Source organism: Seriola dumerili, unplaced genomic scaffold, assembly GCF_002260705.1.
Source record: "Seriola dumerili isolate Sdu_G_001 unplaced genomic scaffold, Sdu_1.0 BDQW01000052.1, whole genome shotgun sequence".
Taxonomy (NCBI): Eukaryota; Metazoa; Chordata; class Actinopteri; order Carangiformes; family Carangidae; genus Seriola; species Seriola dumerili.
The window spans coordinates 8,426,382-8,450,501 of NW_019174307.1; the positions used below are offsets into that span (position 1 = coordinate 8,426,382).

At 39.5% G+C, this 24,120-nt stretch overlaps 1 protein-coding gene across 1 annotated transcript in view; it reads right to left on the minus strand.

The window, feature by feature from the left end:
• LOC111218871 (receptor tyrosine-protein kinase erbB-4-like) overlaps nt 1–24,120 on the minus strand; it is a 318,365-nt gene that overhangs the window by 23,773 nt on the left and 270,472 nt on the right. Inside the window, exon 20 of the mRNA XM_022741351.1 lies at nt 22,440–22,625. Coding sequence (XP_022597072.1) covers nt 22,440–22,625 — 186 coding nt within the window. The remainder of the gene's footprint in view (nt 1–22,439; nt 22,626–24,120) is intronic.

The window sequence follows — 24,120 nt, forward strand, 5'->3', positions numbered from 1 at the left end:
AAAATACATATTTATCTCAAGCTTATTAAGCAGTGTAAGCACATCTTTTATGGAGTAAAGCATTTTAACTATGAGGAGAAATGTTATCCTCTCCTGTACAAATTAACAATTTTAAAACTTTCTTTTGAATAAGCAGAATACATTTTCACATAAATGGTAGTTTGAATTAAGTGAAATGAGAAAAACAAACAAAAGAAATTCTGAGATGATAAACGAGAGGAAAGCATCCAGCACCCTTTGCTTGAGAGAAAGCTAAGAGTTGAGCTAATATTTTTGAAGCCTTTCATCCAGCTGGCTCTTATGAATGAATGTATGAAGGGTATCCTTTGACCTCACCACCCACAGAAGGAGACAGAGAGAAATTCTCAGCCAGTGAGATAAATAAAGAACAGTGGGACTGCAATGAGAATAAAGCAGATTTATTTAAAGCTGCTTTAGGTGAGAATTTTAAATAAACTGTAGCTTTCTTTTTTGCCCAAATCACAATTGTTGGCTTTAACACAAAGGAATGTCCTGCATCTGAGGAATTAACAATAATTATAACTCATAGGGATGCCACTTATGATCACTTGTGCAAGGAAGTGATGGCTGGAAATTGTGAGGGATTTTGTACATATGAATACATTAACAGAACAGAAAGTTAGTGAGCACTTCTCCAGATGTTTGATATCATGAGACATATGTTTGGCTTGCTGTTTAAACTACATTTGTGCCCACCTTGTCCCCTTGGTTAAACTCAAGACCATGTTTAACTTTAAGCGGAGGCTAATAGTAAGCAACGCTAGCAAACTATGAGCTTTATAGATATGCAGATACAAAATGTTTCAGCTGAATTCTTGAGCTTCATCTAAAAGTAAGGAACAACACACAACTCAAAAGCTTAACAAAATTAAAGATAACCAAAAAGAATTGATCAACTGTGACATGATATGATCACTTCCTCATCATTGTTGCACTGAGAGAACAGCATCATCTGCATAAGAAATATGCAGTTATTTATATCAACTTGTGCGAGACTCCATTTCCTGGTGTCTTTTTCATTTTCTTACTTTTACTGTCTCTTTCTTTGACCTAAGGCATTCTATAGGAGTGTGCAGTTGTGCTTTTGTGTAGATAGTATTTTGTAGGGAAGGGAAGAGGCCTAGAGGTTGCCAGAGAGATGACAGCATATCAGCAACATCTACGGTCTGATGGGGTCTTGGGGGTTTACGTGAGGTTGGGAGAAGGGTAGGATATGTAGAGCAAAGGACATATAGGAAAAAAAGAGCAGATGTACATGTGGTGAGGGCAAAAAAATATGAACACTCAGCAGAAATGCATCCATCTTTCCCCATGTTAATTGAATCATCTCATACTGATAGGTCAGAATAGAAGGCTAAACAATGGTGTGGAAAGGGCTTGCTTCAGCAACTCACTCTTCATTTGTCTGTCTTTGTCTCTGCAGGGGCATCAGTTCACTCAGCCATAAAAAAAAGTCCAATTTAAAATCCTCAAGCATAATTTTAACTTTCATATCACAAAGTGATGCAGGATTTAGAGCAGCTGATTCAATGTTCGTACAGGGCAACAGCTGGAGGAGAAGTGTACCATCCAGCAGCCATTTATGGAACAGTAAAACCTGCTCAGTGTCAATGATAAGTTAATATGTAATAATATTGGATATCACATCGGTATAATATACCTACATTTAAATTCTGCAATTTTAGCTCAAACTTTCAAACCCGGTTCATTGGTCACTGTGATAAATCAGGATATATCATTTACAAACCATCTGCTTGAGGCTAACACTTGGCTTGAGTTTTTTCACTGTTGTGATTTTAATTTTAGATAATGCTTGATTTTTGCTCCCTATTATAATGATAACAATACTACACAGCTTGGACTCCAGAGCTATAAGATCTGATGGGTTAACTCGGTGAATTATATCATATCCTGTATTTTTCTGCTACACTGTTTTTGTGTATTTTCTTCTCCTGCTCTCACACATATTTCAGTATTGCAATATTTCTGTAGAATGGCTTTTTGTTCTCCAGCTATTCCATCTGTCTGTTCGCCTGTCTTTCTCTGTCTCATGGAAACTTGACTCTGCTATTGAACACATTGCATAGTGTTGCACACTATGATCCACACAGAACCTGGCTATGAGACTGCAGGGACGACCAATACCTGCAGCAAAAACACACACAGGTTGAATGCATGTTAACAGTACAAACACATCAAATTATTGTTGCTATTAAAGAGAGAGAGAAATAAGCCACAAACAAAGAAAGGTGTCACTTTGTGAGTGTGTGTGCCCCAGATTGCACGATCCAGCCTCGCTTCCTGTCAGTTTCCCACTACCACAGAGTCACTAATGCCACCTTGCCAGCATGCTGGTCTGCCAGGTCCCCACAGGCACCTTTGGGATCAGGTGGCAGATTCATAACATACGCCAACAACATGACCTTGTCCTGGAAGGGCCCACTCTAGCCCAGTGATGGGGGCAACAGGGGCCAATGGGTGAGTGGGAGTGAAGGAAGAATGAGACACCAGATGGAAATGTTAATGTACTTGGCATGGTGTAATCTGCTACTATCCCTCTCCGTCTCTCTCTGCCAATGAGTACACACAGCAGCAAATGCCATTCTTAAAGCACCATTAAGAAGTAGATGACTGGTCAGGTTCTATCAGCAGCCAAAGAATTGCAGCCACATGATCGGGTTTCTGGCACACACCCACTCAATTTGTGTCCTCTTCTATTACAGTAGCCTGTAATTTGCACAAACAGCAACTCACAACAAGAGGGAGCTAAGCTTGCTAATTAAAGCAGAGATTCAACAAAATATCCTCAAAAGTTCTTGTACATAACAAAACAACAACAAAATAACTAAAAACAAAATACTGTAATAATGATTACATGTGGTGCATTTGAGTACATAGTTATGTGGTTCATTTTTGAAAGACTGACTGCAAAGCCCCTTAAAACATATTTATTTTGTTGTAGGTTAGACATAAAGCCATTTGGCAATTTATAAGGAACACCTAGATAAAAACTGTATTAGAGAGGGGTTGATTCAATTTTATGATCATTTTGGAAGGTGCAGTTGTGGTGCTGTTGAATTGTAGGTGTTTTCTATTATTTTGTTTCTGATATTTCGTCCATTTATATCAAGGAGGATAGGCTAAATAACTGAAACACCTCTCTGTATAATGCAATATAGTTTAGCAGCAGCACAAACCATATCCTCCAGTTGAGTTAACTATTCAAAACTATTTCAACATAAACTGAACATTATAACCTTCATAAAGGAGGATTTATTGCAGGACTGTTGTGTTAGACTGTGGTAGTTTGAGCTAAACTGCCAACTGAGAATATATATATATAGTGTGTGTGTGTGTGTGTGTGTGTGCTTCTGCATCTGTATTTAGAGCCCCTAAGTTAACACCACTTATTTCAATGAAGCGTTGGAATGATGCTGAAAAGATTGAAAACACTAGCTGTGAAAACAATTCATGACAGTATGTAAGCAATTAATCAAAGCAACTTGCAAATAACAAGATTGTTTAATTGCTCAATTGTTTCTGATGTACACGTTCCATGGAAATGAAATGTATGAGGTTTTCTTTGTTTGCAATATGTTGAAATTTCTTTCTAGAATAGATTTCGTAATTAATTTGTTGACACGCTTTTATAAAATGAAAATAATGAAAATAAGTGAGCAAAGTGTATCTTATTTGCATTAAATACGCCTTGTATTTATTTAACTGAGTACAATTTGGTCATTTACTTGTGTGAGTGTGTTTTTAAGTAAAACGCTGCTCATGCAATGAGACCAGAGGTACTCGCGGATACAAACTGATTGATTTATGCAATTTCTTTTTTAAGTGCTGCACAAAAGCACCTGAAATAATATTTACTTGATGGCCAATGTTTATATGATTGCTGAATAAAGTATGCAGTACAGTCAAATGAAAGACAGAAAAACACACACTCAGAAATGATGTATAATCATTGCCTGTAACCTACCACTTACAGGCAATGATAATCTAAAAAGGTATTCAAATTGATAAACAGAAAAGGAGTAATCAGAAATGGTAACCGACCTCTCAAGGAGAGAAGCTGTTTTGCTGTTTTGGTCAACAGAAAATATGTTTAAAGACTCTCCTCTCCTGCCCTGTGGACTGTGACTCCATCATCATAATCTTTATTTACTGATTTATAATCACATAATATCAGACTTAATTTCAATTACACCACACATCTTTTCAAAGGTGAAACACTCCCACCGTCCCAACTTCTTTAATTTGATTTGTGCCTTACTAAAATGAAGACGTGCTCTCGACTGAAACTGAGGTCTAAGCTCATACATACGACTCTGTGTTGGCATAGGGATACTTCTGTGTAAGATTATATCCATTGATGAAACCACAGCAAAAGTGTTGTGCTGTGTTGCAAAAGGAATCTTCTTGGACAAAACACAAGCAGCCCATGCTGACCTATCACACTGTTCCTGTCTTCTCTGTGTGATATTTTCTTAGCTGCCATGGCCACTACTCTTCGTTACCGTCAAATGAAGACGACTAGTGTGTGGTGCCGAGTCATGACACTAAACTGTCGAAAAATAACGTCTGGAGGCATTTCAGATTCAACACTAAAGATGGAAAAAAAATGTGGATAAAGGTGAGGCTGTTTCCTGCCTTTTGAAAATGTAGCTGCTTTACAGCAGCGCCACATTGACAACAAATCTGAGTTTGCATGTTAGCTTGTCCCTGAGGCAGCAGAGGCAATGCAAATGAGCAATGTCAGCACAATGTCAGTTCAGTAACATGCTGTAGGATTAAGTCATATACAGCTGCATTTAAATAGCTGGAACCAATAAAGAATCCTTCTGATAAAACTTGATTAAAAAATATATAGACTGCCCTAATATTTAGGACCAGGTATGTCACAGGAAAAGTAATAAAGCATTTCCATAATATCATATTTTAATAGGCATTAAAAATAGTCGCAAAAAGAATTTATAAATTAAGAATTAATCCATTAATAAATACTTAGGATTCTAAAATGAATTTATAAAAAATGCATAAAACACTCATTAAATACACCATTTATAAATACATTCATTATTTAATGAATAAATAATAGAATTTGAAAAACTATTTGAAAAGGCATTTTCAAAATGGGAATGTATACCTGGATTCTTCTCTTCAATTTCCATTTCCTGTTTCAAACTTTCAGTGTTATGGCCTTTAAAACCAGGCTAAACAATCCCAGTTGGCCAAAGGATGTAAGAAGGAAAGGGAAAAGCAGCTGAAAAAAGAAAATGGAAATTGAAGAGGTAATCCAGGTATGTATTCCCATTTTTAAAATGCCTTTTCAAATAGTTTTTCAAATTCTATATATTATTCAGTGTTTTATACTGTTTTTGTAAAAATCCATTTTCAAATCCTAAGTATTTATTGATGAATTAATAGTTTATTTATAAATTATTTGTACATTTTTAATGCCTATTAAAATAGGAAATCGAGAAAATGCTTTATTGCTTTTCCTGTGACATCCCTGGTCCTCCATACCCTGGAGCATTTTGGTAATTCTTGAAGAAGAGAAAAGAAGTATGAAAGAAAACTTTTTCATTTCATTTAAGTCTGTTTTGTCAAGGTTTGCTCTTTGGGGATTTAGTCAGCTGGGAAAGTTTGCCACTTTTGTCACTGTGTGCTTTTCACACCGGAGCAAAGTGGTGAGTCAGGTGTTATTCACTGTAACGCAGTCAGTCACTTGCTTGTTGGTTTTTTACTTTGGTGGTTTAAGGGAATGCTTTGTCAGTGGAGTGGCAGGTAGAGGAACCTGTGTCTGTGCGTGTGATGTCTATCCAAGAAGGCTAATGCTTTGTAAGAGCTGTACATTGCCATTGTTGTCTTAATTTTGTTTTTCCATTCAGTTCACTCTATACTTAATCATGATGGGCAACTCTACACTCACAATGTTGATAGAGGAAAAAAACAGATAAGGGAAAAGAAGTTGTTAATGTTAAAGCTTTGGATTCAAATGTGAGGTTGAGTTTTCTCCAGCGTCTAGTTGAAAGTTTTTTTTTTTAGCAGTTCTGTCATCACAGCAGGTTTCAGTAAATTCTGGCCACTAATGTATAGGCCAATATGAGGGATAAAACATTCCCTCCTGCTGGAGATACAACATTTAAAATGAATTAATAATGAAATAAAATGAATCATTTATATTTTGTGACAATGTGCATTCAAATATATATTCTATTTGATGTCTGTGAAACTGTATTGAAGCCAGTCCTACAATCAGGATTGTGAGGTAAAACTTTGTCTATGGCAGCACATCAACTTAGAACTTTATAATTAGGTCCTGTGAGTAATGTTGAATCCCAGTAACATTTGAAATGTTGAGATTTGGATTAAAATGAAATGTCACAGGGAAGAAATGGTTGACATCACAGTTGCAGACATACATAAGATTATTTCTTGTACTGTGTGTCAGACCACTGTTGTAAGTTGAACATTGTGTTACTCTATTCTGTGTGTTTTTGTCATTTTACTTGTAGATTTGTTCCTCTATTGGTTGGGGAATGTGTGTGACCCTTTGGCTTATGAAACTATTTCAAAGCCTATTGCATTATTTGACTAAAATGCATGGTTGTCAATCCAACCCTAAATGTATTTGTCTTTACTTGTGAAAACTTGACATTTCTGGAGAGAAAGGGTGTTCTGCCAGCAGAGCAGTGATGCGACACTCTTTCTGTCCTTAATCACACTGCTACAGCTTGTGTGTCTGGCATACAACAAACAGCAGAGGTTATGAGTCAGCCGCTGACTCAGGTTGGCGACTGTGAGAGACAGCAGCTATTTAGAGGAAACGTTTATACTAATTTCTTCACCTTTCAGAGATGGGACAGTCTCCCTATGCAGTGAGCCATCCGTCTGCTTCTGTTGGAGTGTAGGCAGCCAAATCTGTTTGTGCTTTCCAGTGAGGAAGTGTGTGGAGATTGCCTCAGGTTGTTTGCAAAGGGGTGGGTGTGTTGAAATACACTGCTGAGACACCTCTCGAGTAAACATCAACTGTACTTGATTTGATCTGCGATGTTGCCCACAAGATGGGCTTTAAAGTGTGCACACTTTATTTTTCAAGCAGATACCGCCTGTTAGTTGTAAAGTCACTTTCAAATGAGCCTTGAAAGATGATAGCTCTAATGTAAATGTTTAATACAAGCAATGAACCGGCTGACATAAATCTGCATGAAGAAAAACCCTTCTGTGTAAACAGCATTGTGAGTGGTATCAAACTGAACAAAGTTTTTAAATAGAAAAGGCATAAATTATTGATTTGCTGAAAATAACAGATTTGGTAGCAGATTGTTATTTAGCTGAGGTACCAGAATGTGTGTTGGTACAGATCTTTACACCAGTCTGTCTGTATGTTTGTCTGAAAAGAAAATGTGCTCATTCGAATAAAGGATAAAAGAATGCTTTACAAAAGAAGACTGAGGCAATTTTCCATGGTGTAAAAATATTTTTCTTCAAGCCCTTTCTTTTAACTGATGAGCACAAAAGCATGGCTTGGCTTTCTTTTCATTTCTTGGATTGGTATTTGTTTGATCTTTGACGGCCATAAACTGGAGGTCATTATAAAATCGTCTTTTTCCCCATTTACCATAACATTGCTAGATAGAAAAGATTCTCTTTTCATTTCAGTCAGTCAGTGAAGAACTTTGCAGTGTATTCACTTTCTCACCACTCAGAGTGAGTTTGCCAATTTAGATCCTAGTTGGTCAGGCCTGAGGTAACTGGAGGAGTGGCCTTGTCAGCACTCAGACAGCTTCGGCCAGAGCAGGAAAACAGCATGCAACAAGGCTCGCAACTTTCGATAAATGGAATAACTGCCACTTAGACCATTATGCCATCCTCTTTCGGGTCTGGAGTAATGGACTATAACTGAGAAATGATAATAATGATGATAGTCATAATTAGTGGGATAATAACAGGGCAATCACAGGGTGCTGTAACGGGAGACATTAACTGTGATCTATGATTGATCTGTTGCGAGGCTGGCAGCTTGGCAATCGAGCAGGAGTTCCCTGGAACGGGGTGATGAAGAGTGATCAGTGTGTGTTGTTTGTTGGTGTCATTTTAACATGTTTACAAAATATTAAACAGACATTTGTGTTTGTTAAGCACGAAACTTACTTACTAACTTACATTGCTAACCAACTAATACTGCTGCTTCGGCAACAACCCACAGAGCATGGCGTTAACAGTTTTCATACAGAGTAGTGCCTTAGTAGAAAGGTCCAACTAAAAGTGTTCACAGTTAAGTTATGCAGAGTGATGCTTTATAAAAGATGCTTTGAGTACTGCAAATGAAACCTTTTAACCTTCACTGTACTGGAGGCAGAAATGTCAGCAACAGATATCTTGAAAACCAGGACGAATAAAACCAAAACAATCTGCATGGCTACATACCAAATGTACTGCATTTATATAACTCTTTTATCCAAAGTGCTTTGCAATTTGCCTCCTGCTCTACAGCATCTCCTGAGTCACAGCAGGACCACTGGATGCAAGTGAAAATATATTAGTAGTTAAGAGCACAAGTTTCTTTTCTGTGTTTGCTTGTGATCGAACCAAGCTCGGATGGAGAAAGATAGGTTAAACAAATAAAAACAGCACTGCTTTGTCCATTCCTCAAGTTCTGAACTTTATTTCCTCCCCACCATCTTTCTCCCTCCTCCCACACGGTCTTTACTCACTTACTGAGTTTGCTTTGTCCCCTGCAGTTCCAGTAAATAATACATGCAGTATATCTCACCTCAATCCAAGAGATGTGAGTATGTGCACACATACATCTGTATAGTATGGTCTGCATTTGAACCTCCTTGCAAGTTTGCGCAAGTTCTTCTCTGCGTGCACACAGGTACTTTTCATTGTGTGTGTGTGTGTGTGTGTGTGTGTGTGTCTGTATTCGGTTCTGTGGTAAGGCTTGGAGAGACTGAGGACTGGACGCTGCTATCAATATTTTACGGCTTTCTCTTCTGAGCTTTGGGATGTGTCGCTGTGCATGTGTGTGGGAGCCAGAGTGTGAGTGTGTGAGGCCTTTACAGCCAGCCGCGTTTGCCTGAAGGGCGTGTGAGACGTGCCTGCATCCTGTCTACGAGCTTTAACAAAAGCCATATTGTAACGGGAGGATTCTGTCTCAGCCATGATAACAGCTTCAACAATGCCAAACCCTGCGCCTGATCAGGACAAATGAGCAGGACAAGTTTTCTATAGTTTTGTTTCATTTGCTTCATTTCTCAGATGATACTGATGACACTCCAAAACAACCTTGAGCTGTCACAATTCCTCAGGGCATCTTGGGAGAATTTGAAAAGAGCTCTGAGCTTTCAAAATATGCAGTTTTGGCTTTTCAGATGTGTTTGGATATGAATCTGCACAAGCAGGGTCCACAGGCACAGGGTTGAGGAACTGGGTAAGGACAAGCAAGGGATTTGGTTTTATAAAATTACACTATTCAAATTTGACTCAAAAACACATTTGCATGCTTACAGAATTCCAGATAAGCAGGGGTATATTAGCATAAGAGACAAAGTCAGTGTGTAGGTTATGTTCTCCATCATGGCGCTACAGTACATATATTGTTTTAATCCATCTGAATGTAAATTAAATACCTTTATACACCTTAACATCTAATGACTGTGACTTAAACCAAAAAGCACACACGTATGCACACACAGACACACACAGACACGCACACAGACACGCACACAGACACGCACGCACGCACGCACGCACACACGCACGCACACACACACACACACACACACACACACACACACACACACACACACACACACACACACACACACACACAAACAGATAATATAAGATAATATAAGTTACCACCTTTCCAAACTCCCAAACTTGTTAACAACCACTAAATCCACACAAGGTAGGTATAAAATGTATAATTCTGCAACTAGACGGCCTATTCATATTACATTTATATAGAGAAATATCTAGTTTATATATTACTTTGGAAAGTGTTTAAGAATTGTGTTTGTAGAACACCCACTGTTTATTGTTTCTAAGTACAATTTACTAAACTTTAAAAGAAATATAATAAATGCTTTTTATTTCTGACCCATTAACTTGAATTTTTTGGTTATGCCTCTTCTTGGCATCAAAGTAAAAACAAAAGGGAAAAAAAAATAGCAATAGCAAGAAATAGAGGCACTTAGAGTACATTAAAGTGCCCTCTGCATGAGTCAGACACCACTGAAATAACAGATGGTGCCGGTCTGAATGCATGACCATATAACTTGACCTGTGCTAAAACAGCTACATCATAAGTCCACACCCGTTAAGAATTTTATTGCTAATTGCAGTGAACTGGAATATGGAGAGGTTGAGATCATTAAAAGGTTTAATGGCATGTTGGTTGTACTTGACTCTGATTGCTTTTTACCTCACAGCTACCCTCTTACATCTTGGAAAGTACATTATCACAAAAGGCTTCCTATAGCTGAAGTGATAGTTTGGGAAGTGTGCTTGAACACACTTTAGGCTTTATCCAGCAATAGCTGACATGTGTAGGGTCAAAATTAGGTCATAGCACATAAGAAATATTGAGTCATTGTCATAGGTTAAAGAGTATTTCAATAACGAGAACAAGAGGAACTAAAATGCCTAATATCCCGCCACAATCACCGTGACATAAACAAACCTTTATGCAAATGAGGTCAGGCTAATTAATGAAGTAATTACCATATATTCTATTTACAATGCTCTTGTCTTCACATAAAATTATAACTACGACTGTGGACTCAATATTTCAAAGCATTAACGAGTTGAAAATTCATTAATGCCTCATTAATGTGCACATTTTTGCAGAACCATGGTAGAAAAGCTTATTATATAACTTACTCTACAGGGGGAATGTGTTGTCTTCGATGTGGATGGAATGTAGCTTGTGGATTGGTAAATTGACAGCCAATCCCAACATTAGTCAATACTAATAAAAAAATAGGCACTTTACAGTCAATTACATGGCAGACACCACTGCCTCTAAAAAATGTTGCTTAGACTATTTAAACCTAGGTTTCTCAATGTGGTTGAGAATCCACTGGGTATTTTGGGTCCTCATATCAACTAAATATTCTGTGTATTAAATAAAAAAGGGAAAAAAAAATATATATTCTGTGTCACTCTTTGAACTTGTCATTTACTCTGGGGACATGTGCCCACTACTTTTCAACAGCCTTTGCTTGTCATCATTCCGTATGTTCCAATATCACACCTGAATGATTAATCCAAGATGAATGGTCCAAAAACTAAATGCATAAAATGACTATTATATATATACACACACAGAAAAATAGAAATACAGTTTTCAGGTCAGATTGCTGTGTGTGGTCCAGACCCCTACAATGGACCTTTTTTTTTCACCCTCAAGTCCTTCATTCAAAGGTCTGGCAGGTGCCTGGAAACCCAGAGGGTTGGCACCTGTCTCTAGCAAAGGGGTGGACATGTCAACTGGGCATCATCTCACACACTCAAAAACACACACAAACATTCATTCATCAGCTTTCTAACCAGGGATGTACAAACACACAAGCATGCACACACATTTTTTTTTACATTCAAAATTCCCTTTAACATCCACTTCACAAACACTTGCTGTCTCTGCCATTGTTGCCACACACACACACACACACACACACACACACAGACACACACACACACACACACACACACACACACAGACACACACACACACACACACACACACACACACAGACACACACACACACACACACACACACACACACAGACACACACACACACACACACACACACACACACAGACACACACACACACACACACACACACACACACAGACACACACACACACACACACACACACACACACAGACACACACACACACACACACACACACACACACAGACACACACACACACACACACACACACACACACAGACACACACACACACACACACACACACACACACAGACACACACACACACACACACACACACACACACAGTCAGTTTGAGTCAGTTCCAAAGAGGCTGGTGAGGAGGCATCTACAGTGGCAGGCGACTAATTGAAAGTGAAGTGGATCCAAGCTGTTGCAGCGTTGGCCTTCCGCCTACATGGCTAAGAGATGACAGGCTATCCACCAGCGTTAGCGCCACCCTGACCACACACACACCAAAACTTTGAAGGCTGTAAACTACCTACATACACATGCAAGTATACAATACATTAATATACATACAGTATGAAAGCGTGCATGGATGCATTCATATTAGCATCCCACATTTGCAACCATGTAGGAATGCAAACCTTTTCCCATGTAAATGCCTTTCGTCTAGCAATAACAATCCCCAAACATATCATACATGAACATAAATACACCTATAAATATGTTATAAATCTGGCAACTAAGCAACAAACAAGCAAAGATGCTGCATAGAGTGAATGCTGGATTATCTTTAGAGAAAACAAACTCAAAATGCAATCAATTTAATTTAACTGGGCCTGTCTTGAACCATACAACAAAAAAGGGAAACATCAGCAAAAGGCAAAATAGTGCTGAATTACTGAAAATGGGCACATCACATAATTCGATACTATTAACAAAAATGTTTTACTCATTGCTGCCGTAAAGAGAAGAAACGCACTTATTTCTGGATTTTTGCTGCCCAACTCATAGCCAACACTTTAAAGCACAAAATTTAGATAGCATTAGCAAAGTCATCAAAAAAAAAAAAAAAAAATCAAATCAAGAGAAAGCACAATTCAAAAGAAAAATTATATGTTTTTACAGAACTCAGAATGGTAGCTGAGATTGAGCAACCTGTACCAACTAGATTAGTATCAACTTTTAAAAAAAATATATTGAATAGCTACAGGCCAGGATATGACATGAAATTTGTGGTTGCACTACAAGGGTATTGTATTGCTGCACTGACCACAGATGTCTGTCTGAATTTCTATATCAATGAACTGAAAAGTTTAAAAATTGACCAAATGTTTCTAAGGCTTGTTAAAGCTGCCTACTACAGAAAAAGAAGGTAAAAGAAGCCCATAGAAAGGCTCCACAGTAGGTGAAATAGTCTTGATGCCACATTTAATGTAGCCTTGTTCTTAACCTTACCATTACAATGACACTCAGAATAATAAATTACAATTACAACAGTACATAGCAGTTAATTGTTTTGTACAAATCTTTCCCCAGTGCCTCGGCAGTCTCATGGCTGAAGCTCATACCTTTTCAAATGTAATTTCAATTGAGTTGTTGAGGAAGCCCACTACTACAGCCTCTAGGCTACATAATGATACAAAAAGACTGACATAAAAAGGCTAAACACACACACCCACACACACAGAGTGAGTGAGTGAGTGAGAGAGAGAGAGAGAGAGAGACAGACAGATCTCTGTTTGTAGAGATGTGAGTGTTGGTGTATCTATTTCCTGAGGGAAATAAATATAAAATCAGAGGGTGAACCTGTTCTGTAGTCAGTACTGAGGGGAGGAAATATGGGGCAAAGGCTTGAATTAAAGCTGTGGATAAAGATACGTCTCTCCAGTGTTTGTTTTTAAGAAAAGGTGAAGAAGTAATGAGAACATTTATAATTTGACACTGACACAGAGTTCGAGGAAAAGTGAAATAAATAAAAGAAAAACTGATTACATACTTTTTACGTCAAACAGTGTCTCTGTGGGTGTGTGTGTTTGTTTGTTGTTTGAGGGATATGTACGGTGTGTGCATGTGTGCATGTGCATAAATGCATCCAATCAAATTATGAAAAGTTCACTTTGTTAATGTTTGTGTTTGCCAGTTTGGATACCTACAGGCCTTCATTTACCTGTGTGAGTGTGTGTGTGTGTGTGTGTGTGTGTGTGTGTGTGTGTGTGTGTGTGTGTCTGGCAGTCACTCATTAGTGTAGACCTGTCTCCCTGAGCTGCCAGTCTCATCCATTGTGTGGGCTGCCTGCAGTCATCCATTTCCCCCACCGCCCTACCTGGCCACATCCATCTCCACTCAGCCAGACGCTGTTAAAACTGCGTCACTGCTGTACGTGTGTGTGTGTGTGTGTGTGTGTGTGTGTGTGTGCCTGTGAGTGAGTGAGCTAGAGAGAACGAAAGAGAGAGAATGTATTCCTCTTGGCTTGTTTGTGTGTGTGCTTTTGACTGACAACATGGCAGCCATGAGTCAGTGCAGGCCTGATAGTCTTTGTATATCCGTCTGTCCTTTGCGGTGACTGTTTATCTGTCTGCTGCCTTGAGGTTTGTGCTTTTGCATTCGAGGCCATTCCAGGTGACCACATTATTCAGGTTAAAAAACATCTACCACTATTACTATTAAGGACACCTGTCCATACATGTTCATTTTCCACTGCTTATCTGCTCTGTGTCGTGGTGGCAGGAGACTGAGCAAGGTAGCCCAGATGTCCTTCTCCCTTTTCTCTAGCCAAGTCCTCCAGCTCTTCCAGGGAAATCCCAGGGGCATTCCCTATAATCCCTCAAACATGTTCTTGGCTGTTCCAAAAATGCCACCAAAGGGAGGTGTCATCCTCCTCTGCATAGAGCAATGGCTTTCTCCCAACCAGAGGTGAGCAACCCAACATTTTCTGGCAGGTGCCATACCAACAAATCACAATAATAATACAATTTACAACAAGGTAGGCCATCCATGCGCCATGAAGAGCTAAATGTATGCAGGTTTTTATTTTAACCAATCACTTCAGCTGGTGAGTTTACTGATGACTTTTCCACTTGAAGTACTGCTAATTAATAGGTGGACTCTTTGGTTGGGAGATAAACTCTTTGTGGTAAATGTCTGGCCAACTCTAGTTTTAAGGCTTGTGATGATTTCAATTTCTTCTTCTTTTCTTTTTTTAAGGCATCAGGCATATTTTTATGGGTATTACTGTCTTAGTCATCAGGCAAATAATGAAGTATTGACTGTGCATAATGAAGTACTGAAATGCGCTTGATGTGTGTCAGCTAGAGCCTGAGAATTGCTGTTGATTAAGTACATCATGTTTTTCAGAAGTCAACCCTTTCTCAAAATGATACTTGAAATGATACTAAGCTGGCTGAAGTTTCATCTCACAAACCGCTCTTACCTTCTACCAAGTACAGGTGTAACAGATATAATGGTATTATGTCAGATGACAGAGTGGATGAGATTACATCTTCATTAAAAATATTGGTCCCATATTAACAAGCCAATATATGACGGCAGCTTGATCCAATTTACTGCATCAAGCACCATTTCTTTTTTATTATGGATTTCCCTACAACTTCAACAACATAGTATTGATGAGACAGTACAGTCTGCTTTAACACCACTTAAATGAAAAACAAATACAGAAAAAACCATGAATTCTACAGAACCAGGCCCGCACTTTGATGAGAACGGCAACTGATGAAAACATGCATAAAGCTGCTCTCTCAAATCAAACAGCCCTTTCAGGCTGATATTTACCCAGGGGAAGGGAGGTATTCTGGCCGCTAACATTGAATCATACACTTATTTATGCAGTCATGAAAGACCACCACAAAAAAGCTTCAGAAATAATTAGTTTGGAAGTGAAAAAGAGGGAGACAGCTAGAGCGAGAGACAGAGCGAGGGGAAGGGGGATAGGCGGACACTTGTTGACATTTCTAAGGGCTGGTAGTATCAAAGCCTTGACGCTTGTGATCTGCTCCTCGCTCTGTGTGTTAACATGCAGTCTTGGAGCAGACATACTATCTGCCAGTGCTGCTCAGAATCAAACGCAATTTGAGCATTTGCTACAAGAGACAGAAAAGAGACAAGAGAGGAAGGACAGTTTGTTTGCTGGTCACACTAACACGTGCCCTGTCTCTCAAAACAGAACGTGAGATTAAAGGGTCCTGTTGAAATGGGATCAATGGAACAATGTGATGTTTCATTTACTTTCCTGCTTATTTTATGCAGTAAACAACTGGTTGTTTTATTTCAAAATAAATATAATAACAAATAATAGCATTTCTTGTTCTTGCAGAAAGGGAAATGTGTCTAAATCATTACAATTTCTTGTTTAAAAAATAACAATAATAAAACATTGCAGTAATTTACATTTATTAAGGTAATCAAATTCAAGGGCAGACCTTACTTGCCCTGAGGTAGCTGGTGGCCTTGAAAAATTCTGCCCCTGCAGAATGTTATTTTGCTAATTTGCTACATGCTGAATATTTTACTCTTGCCATGACCAGTCAGAAAAATCAAACAATGGCACAGTAAAAAACTTTGTCAACCTATTTTTTTTCAGCATTAGGAAGTACAACTGCCAGTGGGTGGCTTATCACAGAGAACCTTACACAGTGAGGCAACGCTTTGTTTTTTTACTGACATGAGAATAGTGACACAGAAAAAAAACATGAGCATCTATGGGAGCCTATAGTATATTCTTCTTACATGAATGTTCAGAGAGACAGAGAGGAACAAAAATAAGAGGGAGGGTAGATAGAGCAGAATGGGAATAGGAGTGAACAGAGAACCCTGGGGATGTATGAAATGAGCTGGAGAGGCATGTTTGCCTAGTCTGGTTTACACAGAGAAATGACCCTATGATACACAATGAGAAGCTCTCCAACCACACATGCGCGCAGGAAAGATTTGCCGTTGTATTCAACAAATAATTTTTACTGTAAAGCTCATTTCAATGAGGTATTCCTACCATGTCAGTGAAGTTGTTTAAACTGTGGTGGTGTATTAATGTGGTTATTACGAATCATTCTGAAACAAGTCATGCAGGAAGAGGGACACCAAGTTCACACTAAATATTTAACAGGAAAATAAAACATGATAGCAACCATCACTGTTGAGTACAACCTGTATGACTGCAGCTGATATCAGTCTCCTTCTTGTCTCTATTGGTGTCTCTTCTGCTAGTTCAAAAGAATTCACATAGAAGAAGAAATTGTCCCAGTTTATGACAGGGATCCTGTCACTGCAGTTTCAATACTAGAATGCAGAATATAACTGGAATAACTGGAATATCACCAGTGTTTACACATGAAGCAAGTTAAAGTTCAGCTGAAACTGATTCTGACTTTTATTAATCAAGTTGCATTTGTAGAAATGACTAGAAATGACTATATTCTGACTATCCTCTGACTCTTAAAGAGGGTGGTCACAATACACAAAAGATACTAGACAGTCTCCCACTGTTTGTTAACAGTTTGCTGTAGGAGTCTGAATAAAATATCTGGTTGTGCTGATTCTCTACTCAATATCCAATGAAAGTCAAAAGGATTTTTAAAGTTTTAAAGTAAAGATTTTGACCTGATGATGTTGCCGGAATATCACAGAGGCTATGCTAATTCATCCTGTGGGGTACATGAATGTAACAAAAGTTCATAGCAATCCATTCAACATTTGTCGAGACATTTCACTCAAAACCTCCTGCTATTTTTTAACATCACAATGGCACTAGAGAAAAAGTCAGGAGATCAACATCATCTTGAATGTTTTTTTTTGCCAATCCATCCAGTAGATGTTGAGATATTTAATCATAAAAGTAAAAACTTTGACCTGCTGGTGGTACTCAATAAAAAGTCAAGGTATAACAAAAGTCATTAGGATTCATTGTTGGACTGACTGATTTTGCCATCCCATCACCACTGGAATTTGATGCGAGCCACTGATAAAAGAAAAAAATGTCCTTTAATTTGTGCACTTATATAGTTACAGGGATACAAAGAAAAGTAACATCTCATGTGATAACATCATGCTAACATATAATACCATGTGATTGAGAACATGGGTGTGAGAACACACCCTGCCAGACGAAGGCACTACCCCCACTCCCAGCTGCCCCACTACCGACTAGCCCCTTGAGAAGAATGAGCCCACCAGCCCAGAACAGGCCCAGGACCCCCAGCTGAACCACACCATCACTGACCTGAAGGTCAAATTCACAAAACTGCTAATGAGCCAGCAGCCAATTCACAACACCACGGTACAGTAAGACTCCTCTACCATCAGCACAGAGGTAAGAAAGCTGCAACGAGACAGTGAGAGCCACATGGCCTGGCTGACAGCTCTGACAGAAGAGGTAAATGAGCTGAAAGAAGAGATGAACTACAGGAGAGAACTGACTACTCTGTCAGAGAAGCTTCAGGAGAGAGAGAGAGAGAGAGAGAGAGAGAGAGCTACACAAGCCCTGAAAGACCAGCTGGACTCACATCCAGGCCAGGACCCCGTGAATCCCACTGAAAGCTACCCGGACCTGCCAATCCAACAGCCTCCCTCTAATCCCACCTCCAATTCTACCTCTAGCCCACAGACACTGGATCCTGATCTCCTCCCAACCCACAAATCAACACCACCAGACCACAGATCAACACCACTCCTTGTCCCTCCGGACCAGCACAACAGAGAGAGAAACCAGACATCATCATGCTCATTGACTCCAATGGCAAAGTCATAAAGGAAAATAAACTTCTGCCACTCACAAAGTGGGTAAAATCTGGTGCCCAAACATCCAACATCCAATGGATCTGTTGACAGAGGAGCAGCTGGGATTCCCAAGCTACAGCATTACCCATGCTGGCTCCAATGACCTGAGGAACCAGCAGGGGAGAGTGGTCAGAGTCACTCCGAAGAGTGATGGAGAAAGCCTCCACCACCTTCTCTAATGGCAGTGGTCATGTCAACCCTGCTACCAAGGAAAGACTTGCACCCTGACACCATCCACAGGATCAACAGCTGTGTATCCAGAGACTGTGCCCTGAGCCCCAACATCCACCTGGCCCACCACCCCACCGTGGATGTCGGCTGTATCTGTGATCATGTCCATCTGTTTAAAAACACAGTCCCCATGTTTGCCTGGAAACTGAAAGACATTTTCAACAGAGACCAATCCACACCCCGCAGAAGGAGCAGCTTAGCCGACAAGCCCCTGAGACCAACAAGACACCCCTCCAGACCGTCACCCTGACAAATCCCATGGAGACCAGATCATCTTTATCTTCCTCCAGACCATGCCCCACTAAGACCCCACCAGGGCAAATATGATCACCCTCCAGCTAGACCAGAGCCACTCCTGCCCAAGCAACAGGAGCTAAACCTTGGCCCACTGAGTTATGCAGTGAGGAGAGCATTAGGCCCTACCCCCACCACCACCACCACCCCTGTCCCCAAGCACAAGCCCAAACCCCCACAGCTGGCCATAGAGACTAACCGACACAGGCAGACGTGGTAACCAAGAGGAGAGAGTCTGTGTCAACTCTGTCCAAAGAGACAGGTAGAGACAGATCAACGTTTCTTGCTACAGTGTAGTACATACAAAGACTTCAGGACAAAATTCTTTACAAAAATTAAATGTAATTTCCAAAATTTTGATTCACTCTCTAACCAGACTAAAATGTAACATCTCACAACCTGAGAGACTAGCAGCACAGCAACACATGACAGCTAAAGGTAGTCTCCTCACTGCTCACACTCAATCTATTCAGCAAAATAAAATAAATAATTAATAAGAAAGAACAAGAAAATGGCAGAGGACAGTAAGCACATGTTTGTTTAGGATCAATAAAGAAACTATTAACAACAATATATTGATACAAAATGGTAAGTATGAGATATGAAGTAAATGAAAAGGCAGTGTGTGGGTATGAAACATCTTGGTAAACCTTTAAGATGGTGTATTTATTGTTATCAGATTAGACTTTGTCAGATATTAAGTTGTACCAAGTTGTCTATGATTGAGGACTAGTAAGAGATGACAATGTGTGCAAGGGGATTTCTCTTCTCCTAAACTACTTGACAAATTAGTGAAATATGGAAATATTTCATCCGATAAACACAAAGAAATATATCATGTCGCCTTGTGAAAAGCCTCTTGAGGAAGTTGTCCAGATCAACTGAACAGCACTTTATTTGACATCTTAACAGGGTATTACAGCCGTATCATATATTGATATACTATTTTGTGTATTGTAGTAGCAGTTCCAAGTCAAAACATATGACATTGTTACAACACTGTACTGTATATATGTGAAGAAGAAGAGTGGGTGAACGAGGAGCAGATATGAAAAGCAAGCGGACATAATGAGGAGAAAGTGATATAGTAGGTTATAGTAAGGGGGATATGTGAAGATAAAACAGGATAAAAAAACATTCTTTGGCATCAGTGCCCTGCGTGTGTAGTGGCTCTGATGAATCTGCTCATTAGTATGACTCTCATGGCGGATCACTCCATTAATAATATACGGGTGTGATGGCGGCCATGACAGAGAGGGAGGGCCACAGAGATGTTGCCTCACCGAGTGGAGCCCTGTCACTTGCAAGAGCCTTGACAGCCCAGTAAGACCCTGCACGAGTGGATGCATCCATGATAAATGGTAATGAAATCATTTGCAGGAAAAATATTTCAAAACTCAAGTCCGGAGCAAGTTATTATGAGCACTACATGTGGGAATGTTGATCGTGTTAGTGTCCCAATTCACCTTGTTGGCATTGTTCAGGTAAGTGCATTGTGTAGGACACCATGTGTTTGCTTTTGCATGAACCCATGGGCACTTGATTGCCCGTGGTTCCTGATGGCTATTTGTGTCCCCACTGGCTGTAGCCAATTACTGAAAACCCTAAACAATGCACACTTGAGACACACAGTAACAGTGGTAAATAATACATCATCATATCTAACCTTTATAAATAATACATGTCCCCATGTTGACAACTGTTCACAGTGGGCATATACAGTATTTATTCATGTGTATATAGCTGTTCTCCATCCTTTTTCCACAAAGTAATTGGTGTGATTAATACCATAACAAGTCAATATTTGTGTTACACAGCATGGGAAGTTTGTCAGCATGGCAAGAATTAATGCAGGCTTTGATTGCCTTTGGTATAAAAAAAGGCATTTTATATGGTTGGATCATAACCGTGTCCCAAAGTTTAATTGATGGTTTAATATTTTCCCATGGAAGTTGACTGGAGTACTGCCTGCCTCTGATTTAGCCAAAAATGGCAACAAAAATATTTATCAAAGATATTAAATCTGGGACTGCAGTGAATGCTAAGTCATTTTCATTCTGCTTCTCTAGGCTTTTTAACCCATTCCTTCCTCACGGTGTCTGACAGTTTTATCAACTCAAAACAAATGTAGCATGTTTGGAGACTTAATTATACCACATGATATATACTGGGGTATACGTATATTATCAGGCCCTGTAGTTAATAAATTTTATCAATTAATTAATTCATGGAAAAATATTTATGAGGCTTATAAAAGATGTTGTTAGGGTTGTTAGAGAGTCAGAGATGTTGCTCTAACTCTGGTGATTATATCTACACCCTACAGATACATTGACAGAGGCGGAGAAAGAAAGACCATTAGTAAGTGTATCCATCACCTATTAATATTGACAACTAGATTAAAACTAATTGTAATGCACTCCTTAATCCATGAACCTGAAACACTTAGTTCCCTGCTCTCAACACTTCCCCTACCAAAGTCAAGCAAGACTTTGAATTATTTACTTCAGTTCTCCAGAGAGGTTGCCAAAGGGCGCCAATGACTGCTGTTGAATCCACCACACACACCACCACACACTCACAGACACTTTACCAAACCTCCGGTCCCTGTCCCTGCCTATCAGCCTTTTACTAAAGACTAACATAAACATCTTTTCTTCACTCCAGAAGAATTGTAGTAATCCAATTGGCTTCTATTTGCTTAGACATATTATACAAGGGGGCAGGGGTGGTTCAGCAGTTGTGTGTGTATGTGTGTTTAATCCAAACCCAACACAAGTATTCATACAGTAAGATTTCAAAAGGGGAAGAGGATGCAAGGTACACTGCGAAAACACAACACAAATGTTTATGTGAGAGAAATTTAAAGTACTGTTATATGAATATAACAGCAAAGCAGCAGAAGAGAAACAATGTTCTCATTACTAACCAAGGAAAGAGTGACACAGATGGGAGAAAAAAATGAGGATGTGATATAGGAGCAATTGCAGTTCATGGATCAATAAAAAAGTCATTCAACAAAACAAAAACATGACAAATTAAAGTTTAAATCTTCTGAACTTTGCCAAATACCAGCAAAGTATTACAATATAATCACAATATATCAAGCAGTGGATCCATCCCTAACTCTCTATTGTAGATTCAGATAATTGGTGCAACAGTCATAGCAGCAAAAAAGCAGCAAGATGATCCACTGATAAACAAGCTCCTCAGGTATCTAAATGATCCATCAACATGAAAAGCAACCATTCACTAATCTGCCAACCGAGACCCAACAAACCAACGGACTAATCAGCAAACAAAATGACCAGTCAGTTACCTAATAAATAAAGCAACCGAATCAAACAAGTATGCAGCCTGTGAAAAAGCTAATGAAGCAGCATTTTCAATCCTTACCTTGGCAATCTGGACACACCAATTGAGCAACAGCTGGGATCCAATGTTGTCCTTGTGCTCATGGACATAGTCGAGCAGGCACCCATGAGGCATCAGTTGTGTGACCAGCTGGATGGTGGGACTCAGGCAGACACCCAGCAGGCGGACCAGGTGGGGGTGCTCCATGCTAGCCATGATCAGGGCCTCCTGAATGAGACAGATATACACTGAGGCATGTGGGGGGGGGGAAACAGACTCTACAATGTTGTTTACTTTAGGCATCAGTTTTAGCAAAACATAAAATACATCATTGCAATGCTACTTTTATGAACTTGAGTGTTCATGTAGAATTGAACTTGGAATGGTCTTTGAAAGCTAAGAAGCAATGTGGTAAGACTTTTTTTCCTTTTGCTTGCAGAGAATATCCCACTGATTATTTGGATTGAACTGTACATGGACCCTTAATATCCTATTAATGCGTATCTCGATTAACAGAGAACATAATCTCCCCAAAGATGCAACAAAAAAGGGGAAAAGGCTGCCAAAAAAAGAAAAGTAAAGGTCACGTTTAAATTGTACTGTAAGCCATTTGGGGAGAACTTTACAGAGTTGGTCAAAATGGTTTATTCAGATCCAGCATCTTCCATTCTCACTAATGCAGATAAATCGCAACCTTCTGAGCTGCAATGTGGCATGAGGCAGGGCGCTCTCCTTTCTCCTTTCCTTTTTTGATATTGCTTTAGAACATCTTTCAATAGTAATTAGAAATCATAAAGGTAATGCTTTAAATCTTGTGAACGTATAAGCTGACTAATTATTGATTTGTTTATTCCACCCAGTAGTTTCAGTTCACAACCTCCTGAACTACAGCATATTCAGAAAGTGTTTCAGACCCTTTCACATTTTTTCACATAAGTATTCAAACCCTTTGCAATGACACCATGAGGTGGAAGGAACGGCCTGTGGAGCTCAGAGACAGGATTGTGTCGAGGCAAAGATCTGGGAATGCTACAAAAAATTTGTGCTGCATTGAAGGTACCTAAGAGCACAGTGGCCTCAATCATTCTTAAGGGAGAAGGGCCTTGGTAAGAGATGTGACCAAGAACCTGAAGGTCTCTTTGGCTGAGCTCCACAGATCCTGTGCGGAGATGGGAGAAACTACATGACTATTTGGACGTTTGGACAGCCAAATGTCTCAGCATACACTCCTATTACATTCAATCACTTGTTCAAACCAGCACTGATGGATAGATTGTTCCTGGACTGGAGGAGGAAGGGATTGTGCTGTGTTGGAGATCTCTACATAGATAATAGATAAATTTGCCTCATTCCTTCAGCTCCAAGGTAAATATCACCTTCCTCAATCTCATTTCTATCGCCATCTCCAAGTTACTTCATACAGGAACCAAACACAAGAGCTACATTAGTCAACTTTTAGGCTCCCACTTTGTCACTGCTTTTACGATACTTGTCATCTTAGGGAGGACTGGGCCAAAGCATTTCGGCATTCCAGTGTCAGATGAACTGTGGGAGGAAGGCCTGGCCAGTATGCAGAGCTGTTCTGTCAATTCTAGATATAGACTAACACAGACTGCATTACTCTAAAACTAAACTTAGTAATATTTGAATCAGTTTCTCCCATGTGTGATTGATGTGGTACGGCCAAGGTATCACTATCACACTTATTCTGGCACTGGCTGGA